This window comes from Muntiacus reevesi, chromosome X (assembly GCF_963930625.1).
Source record: "Muntiacus reevesi chromosome X, mMunRee1.1, whole genome shotgun sequence".
Taxonomy (NCBI): Eukaryota; Metazoa; Chordata; class Mammalia; order Artiodactyla; family Cervidae; genus Muntiacus; species Muntiacus reevesi.
Window position 1 is genome coordinate 81,690,474 of NC_089271.1, and position 14,853 is coordinate 81,705,326.

General features: G+C 38.4%; 1 protein-coding gene across 1 annotated transcript; it reads left to right on the top strand.

Annotated features, from left to right (window-relative positions):
* Window positions 1–13,921: 13,921 nt before the first annotated feature.
* Window positions 13,922–14,641, top strand: LOC136154551 (protocadherin-11 X-linked-like). The gene has a single exon (XM_065916792.1). It carries the CDS (start codon window positions 13,922–13,924, stop codon window positions 14,639–14,641), a length of 720 nt encoding a protein of 239 aa, XP_065772864.1.
* Window positions 14,642–14,853: the final 212 nt, after the last annotated feature.

Below are 14,853 nucleotides of genomic sequence, written 5' to 3' on the forward strand. Positions count from 1 at the left end.
AACACTGCAAACAAATATCACTGTTGTGTGTGGGGAGTGCTCACAGTTTTTCAGCCACGCTGGGTTTGCCTCCGCTCATGGCATGTGTGCTTTCAGGTCTATACTTCTCAGGCTCAAAGTTGCTCTGTCGGGAACTGTCTGAAGCAGGCCCTGGGTTGTGTACACTTTCCAGGTCTTTGCCGCTCAGGTTCAGGTTTTTGAGTACTTCACAAAGGCGCAGAATCCATTGGGCCTGAGTTTTATGCCCTTCCCAGGCCCGAGCAGCTCAGGTGACCAGGTGCTTGGCAAGCGCAGTCACCCCCAGGTGGGCAGTACATCTTTTCGCCTCCCCCGTCCCAGACGCTTGGTTTTCTAGGTGTACAATAGACGTGCCTTCTCAGGTGTGCCATGTGTCTCTTCTGGGGAGCTGATCTCTGGCTGCAACCCTCTCAGCAGATGGCAACTGTCCAGAATCCCAAGAACTCTTGGTTAGCAACGGAGCCTGCTTGCAGTTTGGTAGAGGACTCCTCTCTAGGGCAGCGATTGCCGGTTTCCAGCTCTGGCTGCCCCCCATACCCCTTCCCGCCTGCTTGCCTCCAGTGGGGGATGGGCCAGTCCACAGCCTCCTAGCTCTCCTCTGATATTTGCTCAGTCCTTTGCTCTGTAAGCGGCCTGGCAGTGCCTCAGGTTAGGGCTTTTCACGGGATAGTTCTCTCTCACTCTTGCTCTCTCTCTCTCTCTTTTTCTTTTTTTCTCTCTCTCTGGTTATCCCACAGTTTGGGTTGCTATCTCACGTTAGTTCCCTCAGATTACCCTCAGGGCATTCGGGCCCAGTCCTTACCCTAAGCAATGCAGCCCGTGCCTCCCTGTTCAGACCCTGCTTACTGGTGGCAGCTGCAAGTGCTGAGAGTTGCTGTTAGGCATGTAATCTGTCGGTTTTAATTGTTTATTTATTTTTCCTCCCTGGTAAGTTTCCCTCTGAGAGTCCAAGATTCCCCACAGATCCGCTGGTGAGAGTGCTTCCTGGTGTTTGGAAATTTCTCCTAAGACTCCCTTCCCGGGACAGATCTCTGTCCCTACCTCTTTTGCCTCTCTTTTTACCTTTTATATTTTGTCCTACCTCCTTTCGAAGACAATGGACTGACTTTCTGGATGTCTCATGTCCTCTGCCAGCATTCAGAGTTTTTTTTTTTTTTTTTTGTGGAATTTGCTCAGCGTTCAATTGTTCTTTCAATGAATTTGTGGGGGAGAAAGTGGTATCCACGTCCTATTCCTCTGCCATCTTAGGACCGCCCCCAGTGTTTTGTATTTTGATTAGCCAAACTTATTATGTTCCTAATATCAGAATACTGATTGCCTTTGATCAAGAGGACACATAAGTTGCTTTTCTTTTTTGAAGCACAAAATGCGTGGTACTTACTTTTCTACTAGTGCTTGTATTGATTTGCATATACATTAGAGATAAGTTATTGAACAAGTAATTCTTCATATAACCTTGCACTAATAATGCAAGTACATTTTAATTGGTCAGGAGACAAACCTAATTGCTTACTTTTATTAATGCAGACATTATAACTGTAAAGTAAATGTCACATGAAGATGACATGTGACATTGTGACATTTGGGACACTGAATACTACAGTCCTGGGAGTTGTGGCATGCTGGCATTAAAAAAACAAACAAACAAACAAAAAAAAAACCAATTCTTTCAAATTTGTATTTTCTAGGAAGACTGATTGGTGCTCCCATTGTATTAGGCATATTATAGATTCAATATGCTATCTGAAGTTTTTTAATGAGGAACATTAGAATGTTTGTACGGATGTTTGATGGACAAGCAATGAATCAAAGTTAACCCAATGAACTATAATTTTAATGTTTGTACTAAGGCAACCTGTATTTGAATTACTCACTACAAGATTTCAAAGACAACTGTATGTGCTATAGAAAACATAATTACAAATACAAGCTTCATTGAAACAACACTTTTTCTTCACAGCAAACTGCAGTTTAATTAATGATATAAATAAATAAACTGTTTCAATGCAACAGATTAACCATATATTTCTTGCAAAATGGTTGAAAATACAAGGAAAAGATGACATTTCATAAAATGTATGTGATCAAAATATATGTATGTGATTTATGAATGATAATGCATTTACTCCACTAGATGATTACAGAACTTCCACAAGACTGGGGAAACAGACACTTGGAGAGCACAAACAAAACCTTGTGTGCACCAGGACCCAGGATAAAGGAGCAGTGGCCTCACAAAAGACTGAGCCAGACTTGCCTGTGAGTGTCCAGGAGTCTCTGGCAGAGCCATGGGTCGACAGAGGCCTGCCATGGGGTCAGGGGAACAGAATACTACAGTCCTGGGAGTTCCAGCATGCTGGCATAAATTCTTTTGAAGGAGGTCACCTTTACTGCCATTACCCCTACCATAGCTTGGCCTCAGGTCAAAGTACAGGGAGGGAACACACACCACTCATCAACAGAAAATTGGATTGAAGATTTATTGAGCATGGCCCTGCCAATCAGAGCAAAGCCCAGAATCCCCCATAGTCTTTTGTTCCCATTAGGAAGCTTCCACAAGCCTCATCCTTATTCATCAGAGTGCAGACAGAATGACAACCACAAATACAGAAAATAAATCAAACTGATCACATGGATCGCAGCCTTGTCTAACTCAGTGAAACTATGGGTCATGCTGTGTAGAGCTATGCAAGACAGACAGGACATGGTGAAGAGTTCTGACAAAATGTGGTCCACTGGAGAAGGGAATGGCATATCACTTTAATAGTCTTGCCTCGAGAACCCAGTGAACAGTATGACAGGGCAAAAATGTATGACAATGAACAATGAACTCCCCAGGTCGGTAGGTGCCCAATATGGTATTATAGGGAGAAAAATGGAGAAATAGCTCCAGAAGAAATGAAGAGGCTGAGCCAAAGGGAAAACAACATCCAGTTGTAGATGTGACTGGTGATGGAAGTAAAGTCCGATACTGTAAAGAACAATATTGCATAGGAACCTGAAATATTAGGTGCATGAATCAAGGTAAATTGGAAGTGATCAGTTAAGAGGTAGCAAGAGTGAACATTGACATTTTAAGGAATCAGTGAACTAAAATGGAAATCAAATAGGATATCAAAACCCATAGGTTTTGAGTTGTCTTGTTTTCATTTTTTTTCTAGAAATTTTTTTGATATCCCTTTTGATTTCTTCAGTAACCTCTTGGTTATTTAGAAATGTGCTGTTTAATCTCCATATGTTTGTGTTTCTTACATTTTTTTTCTTGTAATTGATATTTAGTCTCATATGGTTGTGGTCAGAGAAGATGCTTGATATGATTTCAATTTTCTTACATTTACTGAGGTTTGAGTTTGTGACCCAAGATGTGGTCTATCCTGGAGAATGTTCCATGTGTACGTGAGAAGAAGGTGTATTCTTCTGTATTTGGATGGAGTGTCCTGAAGATATCAATGAGATCCAACTCATCTAATGTATCATTTAAGACTTGTGTTCCTTATTAATTTTCTGTTTTGATGATCTGTCCATTGGTGTAAGTGGGGTGTTAAAATCTCCAACTATTATTGTGTTACTGTCAGTTTCTCCTTTTATGTCTGTTAGTGTTTGCCTTATGTATTGAGGTGCTCCTGTGTTTAGTGCATAGATATTTATAATTGTTATGGTTTCCTCTGGATTGATCCCTTGATCATTATGTACTGTCCTTCTTTATCTCTTGTAATATTCTTTATTTTAGGATCTATTTTGTCTGATATGAGGGTTGCTACTCAAGCTGTCTTTTCTTTCCATTTGCATGGAATATATTTTTCCTTCCTCTCCCTTTCAGTATATATCTTAGGTCTGAAGTGGGTTTCTTGTAGACAGCATGTATATAGGTCTTGTTTTTGTATCCATTCAGTTAGTCTGTGTCTTTTGGTTGAGCATTTAATCCATTTACATTTAAAATAATTACAAATATATGTAGTTCCTCTTGCCATTTTCTTAACTGTTTAGGGTTGATTTTGTATATCTTTTTTCTTCTTTTGTATATTTTGACTATATAAGGTCCTTTAACATTTGTTGTAAAGCTGGTTTGGTGGTATTGAATTCTCTTAACTTTTGCTTGTCTGAAAAGCTTTTGATTTCTCCATCAGTTTTGAGAATGAGATCCTTGCCAGGTACAGTAATGTTGGTTGTAGATTTTTCCTTTCAGTACTCTAAATATATCCTGCCATTCCCTTCTGGCCTGCAGAGTTTCTGCTGAAAGATTAGCTCTATTGAGTTTTCCTTGTATGGTACTTGTCACATCTCCTTTGCTGCTTTTAATATTCTTTCTTTGTGTTTAGTCTTTGCTAGTTTGATTACTATGTGTGTTTGCATGTTTCTCCTGGGGTTTATCCTGTATGGGACTTTTTGTGCCTCTTGGACTTGATGAACTATTTCCTTTTCCATGTTGGGGAAGTTTTCAATTATAATCTCTTCAAAAATTTTTTCCAATACCCTTTCTTTTTCTCTTCTTCTATGGGACCCCCTATAATTCAAATGTTGGTGCGTTTGTTATTGTTCCAGAGGTCTCTGAGACTATTCTCAGTTCTTTACATTCCTTTTACTTTATTCTGCTCTTCAGAAGTTATTCCCACCACTTTATCTTCCAGCTCACTGATTCATTCTTCTGCTTCAGATATTCTGCTATTGACTCCTTCTAGAGCATTTTTAGTTTCAGTAATTGTGCTGTTTGTCTCTGCATGTTTATTCTTTAATTCTTCTAGGTCTTTGTTAACTGATTCTTGCATTTTCTCCATTTTGTTTTCAAGGTTTTTGATCATCTTTATTATCATTTTCCTGAATTCTGTTTTGGTATTTTGCCTATTTCTGCTTCATTTATTTGGACTTTTGCATTTCTAGTTTGTTCCTTCATTTGTGCAGTATTTCTCTGCCTTCTCATTATTATTATTTTTTAAAATTATTGTGTTCGAAGTCTCCTTTTCCCAGGTGTCAAGGTCGAATTCTTTCTTCTTTTTGGTTTCTTGCCTCCTAAGTTTGGTCCAGTGGTTTGTTTGAGCTTTGTATAGGGTGAGATATGTGCTGAGTTTTTTGTTCCTTTGTTCGTTTGTTTGTTTCTCTTATGGGCAAGGCTGAATGAGGTGGTAAGCATTTCTGCTGATGATTGGGTTTGTATTTTTCTTTTGTTTGTTGTTTGGATGTGGCATCCTGCACAGGGTGATGCACAGGGTGATGCTGGCTTTTTAATTCAAGTAGTTTCCTTTGTATGAGTTCTCACTAATTGATACTCCCTAGGGTTAGTTCTGTGATAGTCTAGGGTCTTGCTCCCACTGCAAAGATCAGGGCTTGATCGCTGGTCAGGAACGAAGATGCCATGACTGGCTTCTTATGGCCTTAAGTGAGATTAAAGCAAATATCCCAAAATGAGAAACCAAAGATGAACCCCAGACAAATGACAGTTACAAAATCGGTCAAACACTAATTAAAACAATGCAATATGCACATACACATATAGACCCATCAGCAAAGTCAAAATAGTCCAACAAAAAAAAAGTACAGTAGACTGACCTGGCAAACAAAGGAAACCAAAAATTATATTTACCAGTTAAGAACAAAACTAACTAAAGCACACACTGGAAAACAAAACTAAAGCAAGGTGCCACGTGGGAAATAAAACAATGAAAACAAAGCTAACAAATATGTTGAAAGGAAGGGAAAAAAAGAAAAGAAAGAAAAAATAGATATGCAAAGTTAAACAGAGGTAGGTAAAGAAGACTTAAATACATTAAAGTTTGACTGCTGGGGAAAAGAGCAGTAGGAAAGGTAAACAAAGGAATAAATGTAGAAAATATAATAGATTTAAAAAAATTAAAATTATAAAAATGAGAAATGAATAAGAAAAAGGAAGAAAAAAGGAAAAAGGAAAACTCCACAGAACTGCAATTCCCAATGTAGAGGCAGGGTTTATAACAACAACAAAAAAATGCAACTGAGAAATGAAAAAAAACAAAAACTCAAAAGCTTAAGGAATTTTCATAGTGCCAATAAAATCAACAGCTACAATGGCAGGGGGAAAAAGGTGGGGTGTAGGGGGGAGAAAAAATTCCAAAGGAATTTACAGTACACGTTAAAACAAGAATAATAAATGTTTTCCTTGAGTCACTGCTTTCAGAGTCCTTTTCCTCGCTGGGAATCACAGTCCACTTCACCTTCTTAGGATGCCCTCCAACACTGTGCTGATCTCTGGACCTGCTGTGGGGGCAGCTCAGATTCTAATCTGGTCCTACTGCTGTGTATTCTTGATTCCAATGTCCACAGCTATTACAATTAGTGTGTTTTCTTTTGCGGGAGCTCTCAGTGACCTTTTATATATTCCATAGAAACAGAGTCTACCTAATTGATTGTGTGGATTTAATCTGCAGCTTTTACAGCTGTTGGGAATGTTTTGTGTCTTCTTCCTTAGCCACACTACCACGGGGTTTCAACTGTGGTTTTATTTCCCCCTCTACATGTGCATCGTCTTCTGGGGTTTGCTCCTGAGGCTGCTCTGGAGGGCTTGGGTTTGCCCCTGTGATGGCCAGGTGTGAAGGTGATTCAGCTGCTTGGGTGGCAGGGATTCTGGCAGCACCGCGTACTCAGGGGAGTTGACAGCTATGGCAGCAGGAAATACAGTGCTGTAGAAGGGTATGGCAACAAGTATTGGCCAATACTCTCCAGTATTCTTGCCTGGAGAACTCTCCTTCCCTGATAGAGAATCCCGGCAGGCCACAATCTACAGGGTCACAGAGTCATACACTACCAAAGCAACCCTGCGTAAATAGACGCAAGACTTTAGCTCTGCCTCAGTGAGAACTGAGTGTGATGGTGGTGCAGCTGCTTGGCTTGCAGGGACCCTGGTGGCGCCAAGTGTTCAGGGACATGGACTGCCTCTGCCGCAGAAGTTATGGCCCTATTAGAGTCTTTTTTTTTTTTTTTTAGCTTCTTGTAGCTAGCGATCATAAGGCCTCTTTGGCCAGTCTTTCTCCATAGCTCTGCCCATTCAAGCACTTAGAGGGCTTCCTTGCCTGGGTCCCTTCTCTGTTGTTCAGCATGTCAGGCACTTAAAGGGGCACCCTGGATGGGGTCCTACTCTGTATTTCCGCACATCAGTCACTTAAATGTGCACCCTCAAGCAGTTATACTCTGTAGTTCAGTGTGTCAGGCATTTGATAGTACAAGTTCTCTATTGTTCAGCTGCCGATGCTGTTGGGTGGGGAGAGAAAGGCTCTGGTGAGGTCGCCAACCCCTATGCATGACTCAGCAGTATCGCCTTGCTTCCATGACTGCCCAGCTTTCCTCCACAGGCATTTTCCACCACAATCTTCTCCCTCACATCCCCTCAATCTTTCTCTCTGCAGTCAACAGCAACCCTCACCCTGGGATTGTTCCACAACCTCTAAGCTCCAGCTCCCATCCACTATGCCTTCCAGGGGACCTGAATCCCTGTCTGGGGTATGTATGGCTGTAACAAGGACTGAGTCTCATTCCATTTAGGCTGCCACAGATAAGTTGTTTCACTCTCAGCCTTAAATGTTTCTCCTGATTCAGACAATTGCCCTGAAATGGGGATTGGACCCCTGCTTCAGTTCCCCCACTCACCAAGGGCAGGCCCAGTCCTACTAACACTTCTGTTTTTCCCCCTAGTTCCTTCATCCTACTGAGTTTTGTGTGGTTCTATATATTCTTTTCTGCTGGTCAGGTACTCCTGTCAGCCCTCAGCTGGTGTTCTGCATGCACTTTTGTGTCTAAAGGTGTATTATTTATATATTTCTGTAGAGAGATGTACTCCACATCCATCTACTCCTCTTCCATCTTATTCCCCCTTTAAAGAATACTTTAGTAGTACTCATTCAAATAGGAACTCTTAGAAAATTAATTATACTTCTATTTTTGTGCTTTTATTTAATATTGATTCAATAGTGGCTGGTGGATTTTTCTGTTCTTAAATATCCAAATATTAAGTTTATTATAAAACTTTTTAAAATTAAAACTAGTATTTTCATCAAGGTAGTCTGAATTCTGAATTTAAGACATTTAGCTAAAAACATGATTTTCTATAAATTGCACTCACATACATATATATTGTCAATAATCTCCCATTTATTTAATTGAATATAAGAATACATTTAGTAGCTCTGGATATATGTTTTCACTTTGTTGTAGCTTGTGAATTTTTTTAAAGTAATATATTTTACTAACTATTTCTATACCCATTACTTAAGGGAAAGAGAGCTTATAAGGGACAAATAATATCAATACATTTCAGTTTATTTATTATTAAAACTCTGCTACCAAATTGATAGTCTCTATTCAATTAGTACTTGCATGGTTTATCTGCTATGAATTATACAGAGTTAAGTGATAAATTAAAAAATATATATATATTTTGGATTATTGTCACGGTTAATTTCTGAGAAAATATCTAGAGATGTACTTAATTATCTATATTTTATAGTTCAGTTCAATCACTCAGTCATGTCCAAATCTTTGCAACCCCCTGGACTGCAGCACTCCAGGCCTCGCTGTCCATCACCAACTCAAGAAGTTTAGTCAAACTCATGTTCAGTGAGTTGGTGATGCCATCTAACCATCTCCTCCTGCCTTCAATCTTTTCAAGCATCGGGGTCTTTTCCAATGAATCAGTTCTTTGCATTAGGTGGCCAAAGTATTCGAGTTTCAGCTTCAGCATCAGTCCTTCCAATGAACACCCAGGGCTGATCTCCTTTAGGATGAACTGGTTGGATCTTCTTGCAGTCCAAGGAACTCTCAAGAGTCTTCTCCAACACCACAGTTCAAAAGCATCAATTATTCGGAGCTCAGCTTTCTTTATAGTCCAACTCTCACATTCATACATGACTACTGGGAAAACCATGGCCTTGACTAGATGGACCATTGTTGGCAAACTAATGTCTCTGCTTTGTAATATGCTGTCTAGGTTGGTCATAGCTTTTCTTCCAAGGAGCAAGCATCTTTTAATTCCATGGCTGCAGTCACTATCTGCAGTGACTTTGGAGCCCCCCAAAATAAAGGCTGTCACTGTTTCCACTGTTTCCCCCATCTATTTGCCATGCAGTGATGGGACCAGATGCCATGATATTAGTTTTGTGAATGTTGAGTTTTAAGCCAACTTTTTCACTCTCCTTTTTCACTTTAATCAAGAGGCTCTCTAGTTCTTCGATTTCTGCCATAAGGTTGGTTTCATCTGCATGTCAGAGGTTATTGATATTTCTCTTGGTCATCTTGATTCCAGCTTGTGTTTCATCCACCTGGGTATTTCCTGTGATTTATCTGCATATAAGTTAAATAAGCAGGGAGACAATATATAGCCTTGACGTAATCCTTTCCTGATTTGCAACCAGTCTATTATTCCATGTCCAGTTCTAACTTTTGCTTCCTGACCTGCATACTGATTTCTTAGGAGACAGGTCAAGTGGTCTGTTATTCCCATCTCTTTAAGAATTTTTCACAGTTTTTTGTGATCCACACTGTCAAAGGCATTGGCATAGCCAATAAAGCAGAAGTAGGTGTTTCTCTAGAACTCTTTTGCTTTTTCAATGATCCAGTGGATGTTGGCAACTTGATATCTGGTTCCTCTGCCTTTTCTAAATCCAGTTTGAACATCTGGACATTCAGGGTTCACATACTGTTGAAGCCTGATGGAGAAGTTCTATACAGAAAAAAAAACAAGACCATGAGCTGACTGTGGTTTAGATCATGAACTCCTTATTGCCAAATTCAGATTTAAATTGAAGAAAGTAGGGAAAACCACTAGACCATTCAAGTGTTACCTAAATCAAATCCCCTATGATTATACAGTGGAAGTGAGAAATAGATTCAAGGGATTAAGTCTAATAGAGAGAGTGCCTGAAGAACTATGGACAGAGATTTTTGATATCTGTCCTTTTGACAGAGGTGGCAAGGACCAAGATCATCTCCAAGAAAAAGAAATTCAAAAAGGCAAAATGGTTGTCTGAGGAGGCCTTACAAATAACTGTGAAAAGAAGAGATGTGAAAGGCAAAGGAGAATAGGGAAGATATACCCATTTGAATGCAGAGTTCCAAAGACTACTAAGGAGGGATTAAAAAAAACCTTCCTCAGTGCTCAGTGCAAAGAAATAGAAGAAAACAATAGAATGGGAAAGACTAGAGATCTCTTCAAGAAAATTAGGGACACCAAGGGAACATTTCATGCAAAGATTGGCACAATAAAGGACAGAAATGGCATGGACCTAATAGAAGCAGAAGATATGAAGAAGAGGCAGCAAGAATACATAGAAGAACTATACAAAAATGATCTTCACAACACAGATAACCACGGTGGTGTGATCACTCACCTAGAGCTAGACATCCTGGAATGTGAAGTCAAGTGGGCCTTCAGAAGCATCACTAGGAACAAAGCTAATGGAGGTGATGGAATTCCAGTTGAGCTATTTAAAATCCTCAAAGATTATGCTGTGAAAGTGGTGCACTCAATATGGCAGCAAATTTGGGAAACTCAGCAGTGGCCACAGGACTGGAAAAGGTCAGTTTTCATTCCAATCCCAAAAAAGACAGTGTCAAAGAATGCTTAAACTGCTGCACAATTCGACTCTCTATCTTAAATGTGTAAAATAAATATAGGAGGGAAAATGAAACATCAACAATTTCTGAAACTAGCAGGACTTGAGAGACTTTGCAATTAAACTGAACCAGAGGTGAATCTTGACTCTGGATTTTCTTGGCTCTGTGATGTTGGATAATGCACTCAAACTCTATGGTCTTTGGTTTCCCACTTTATGAACTATTACAATTTCGTCTACCTTCAACTTGATGGAGAATTTATTTATTTTTTTTCCACTCATGGTCCCTGGTTTTCACTGCCCAGATTGATGCCAGAGCAAACGGACAGAGGCAACCATTTGCATTCTTGATTCATTTTCAGAAGAACATTTATACTTTGCTCCTTGCTCTTTTATTCTTTAAAAAAAAGTTGATTTTTATATTGGAGTGTAGCTAATTAGTAATGTTGTGATAGTTTCAGGTGCACAGCAGAGTGACTCAGCCGTACATATACATGTATCCATTCTCCCCTGAACTCTCCACCTATCCAGGCTGCCACGTAACCTTGAGCAGATTTTGTATACAGAAAATCTTATGAAATCCACTAAAAACCTATTAAAACTAATAATCAAGCTGAGAAGTTTACAGGCTTGAAGAGCAATATATAAAAATCAATTGTATTTCTATATTATAGCAATAAACATTCAAATAAAGGAAATTAAGAAAACACTACCATTTACAGTGGAATAAAATACTTAGGAGCAAATTCAACAAAGGGAATGTGAAGTTTTTACTCTGAAAAACTTGAAATAACTACTGAAATAAATTAAAGAATCTGCCTGCAGTGTGGGAGACTCAGGTTCAATCCCTAGGTCAGGAAGATCCCCTGGAGGAAGAAATGTCTACCCACTCCAGTATTCTTGCCTGGGAAATCTCATGGACAGCGGAGCCTGGTGGGATACAGTCCATAGGGTCACAAAGAGTCAAATACAACTGAAGTGACTTAGTACAGCCCAGGGCACAATGGATTGACAGTTAGGAGTTTGGTTTAATATGGTCAAATGGATAGTAAAAGTATTTGAAACATTCAATTTAGATTTTCACTTTTTATTTAGTGTTTTGGGTGACTAACACATACATACATACTGAAAGAAATTAAAAGTATAAATAAGTGGAAAGACAGTCCATGTTCAATGATAGGAAGACTTAACACTGTTAAAGTCTTAAGTCTTAATACTGTTAAAATCACTAACTGATTTTCAGATTCAATATAATCCTATCAAAATCTGCAAAATCCAAACTGAATTTTTGCAGAAACTGAGTGGAGGAATTGGAACCTTAATATATTTCTGGTGGTAATGTAAAATTGTGCAGTCAATGTGGAAAAGAATTTGGCAGTTCTTTGCACTAAACTCCATACATAGGTGACTCCATACATTGGTAAACTCCACACATAGGTAACTCCATACATAGGTATATTCCCAAAAGAAATTAATAACTGTGTCTACATAAAAACTTTTAAACAATATTCACAACAACATTACTCATCACAGTCAAAAAGTCAAAACAACTCAAATGTCCACCAATTGATGAATGGATAAATAAAATGTGGCATAATCATGCAAAGTATAATCTTGAGCAATAAAAAAAATAATTGAAGTACTGACACATGCTACAACATGGAGTAACCTTAAAAACATTATGCTAAATTAATCAAACCAGTCTCAAAATACTTCATTGAAAGGATTCCATTAATATTACATGTCTAAAATAGGAAAATCTATAGAAGAAAAAGGTAGATTAATGGTTGCTTAAGTCTGTGGAGTTTGATATGGTTGTTTAGGGCTATGGAGTATGTGGAGAAGTGGTCAGTGAATGCTAATGAATACCAGGTTTCTTTTTGTAGTGATAAGGATGTCTCAAAATTGATTGTGATGACAGTGGCACAACTCTATGACTAAACATTATTGAATTATTCACTTTAAATGAGTCGATTTTATGGCATGTGAATTATATCTCAATAACACTCTTAAAAAAGGTATTTCTATAAATCACAGATTTCAGTGAAAATGATTTGGTATCTATTTCCTCATCATAAAGAGGCAAATAACTCAATGCTGAAACTATGATGTATTCTTTTGTTGTAAAATTTAAGGCTGCCAGATCAGTTGCTTTTCTGATGGCAAGGAAATAAAATATAATTATGTGTATGTTTGTATATTTCCTTGCATGCTTTTATGATTTAATATCACTCCAAATACATAAAAATTTACCTTCTGAAATATTTATAAAATAGAACTGTGCAAAAATATAGAATATTTTAAATGTTAATCTCATAGGGACATTTTTTTAAGTGTCTTCTAAGTGAAGAAAAGTAAATGGTTTTCTAACGGAGAAAATTAGTCTTATTTGTGACAACCATTTCTGATGTATTTTATTCCTTGGTTTTAAGTATGATAGGATAATGACAGTACCTGGACTCTATATCCAGTTGAGGATTTACAGGAATATGAACTTCTATTTTTGACTTTTAAGATTGTTATGTCTTCTTAGAGAAATGACCTTTTAAAAATTATGATATAATATTCTTCATTATCGCTAATAGCACTCTGTTCTAAAGTCAATTTTTATATTGATATAGCTACTCTGTCTTTCCTTTGCTAGTCTTTGTGTAGTATACTTTTTGATATTTGATACCTATTGGCATTTTAAAATTTTACAGAAACCTTATAAAGGAGTTTTTAAAAGTTTTATAGTTTAGAGCTAAGTATTTTGAATCTGTAATCCTTTATGTTGCTAAATTCTGATTTGCCACAATTTCAGAAAATAAGGAATACAGAAATCAATTGTCTTTGAGATAATTATAGCTATATTTCATTCCTGAAACTGAAAGGCATATCTTAGAGTTCAATAAATTGTTTCCAAATTAACCTAATTTATTCTTAGATCTATTCTCAGATTAATTAATTATGTTCTTAACCAAATCGTTAGCTATAATTGGTTAGTTCATTACATGTTTCTGTACTGGTTTTTCCGTTCATTTCACTCATGTCAACCTTTTCTGTTAGTCAGGACCATATTTCAACAGATTTGGGTGTATAAATCAATGACCACAGCTTCCATTCACAGTCATAAACACAATTTAAAATATCTACTTTTGGGAGACTAAGCCAAAGTATCCTAATTATAAAAATGAAATGCCGTCCACCCACTCCTGATTATTTATATTATTGTAGGAATTACTTTGTGACAAATCGAGTGCCAATAATGAAAATATTAGAAGCCTCTGATGTATTTATATATAATTAAGCATTCTTGTAACAATATGATTTAAGTAGCTAATAAATGCATGCTTTTGAAACATAAACTTTATCGTTTGTTTCCCATCTTAACAGCTGCAGAAATAGCTATTCAACCTACTGTGGAAGAGGCCTCTGACAACTGCACTCAAGAATGTCTCATCTTGGGCCACTCTGATGCCTGCTGGATGCCAGCTTCTCTGACTCATTCCAGCCCTTCACAGGCACAGGCCTCCACTCTGTGCCACAGCCCTCCCCTGACGCAGACGACTCTTCGCCGACGCAACCCTCTGGTGACACAGGCAGTTGCTCTCTGCCACAGCCCTCCAATGACCCAGGCTATAGCACTATGCCACAGCTCTCCACCAGCACAGACCTCTGCTCTCCACCACAGCCCACCTCTAGCACAGGCTCTTCGCCACAGCCCTCCACCAGCACAGGCCTCAGCCCTTTACTACAGCCCTCCCCTGGCACAGGCTGCTACAATCCACTGCAGTCCTCCTCTGCCACAGCCTGCTGCCCTTCATCGCAGCCCTGCACAACCACCAATGGGTCTGCAGCAGGGTTGGGGGCAAGGTGCTGGCCCTGAAGGACTACTTTCTCTTGACCAAGGAGCACAGGATAGTACAAGATCTCAGTTTTATGCCATGTCTGAAAGACTTCATCCTAGTGGTGATTCGATTAAAGTCATTCCCTTGACAACCTTCACTACAGGCCAGCAGGCTAGACCCTCTACGGATGATTCTCCAATTATGGAAGAACATCCATAATAAAGCTAAAACAGCTACTTCACATTTTCCAACAAGATGTTTATAATCAAAGTTTGAAATCCAATTTCAGTGAGTACTTCAAATTGTTAGATTTGTAAATAGCTATGTAAATAGAAATCTATACCAGAATCAAGTCTAGAGCTAGACCCTTAGTCAAAAGTTAAAAATTAGAAAAAAAGTTAAAAATAAATTTAAAATTTAATTAATTTAGA

Coding starts and splice junctions, on each gene's coding strand:
- LOC136154551 (XM_065916792.1), top strand. CDS start 13,922: ATGCTTTTGAAACATAAACTTTATCGTTTGTTTCCCATCTTAACAGCT.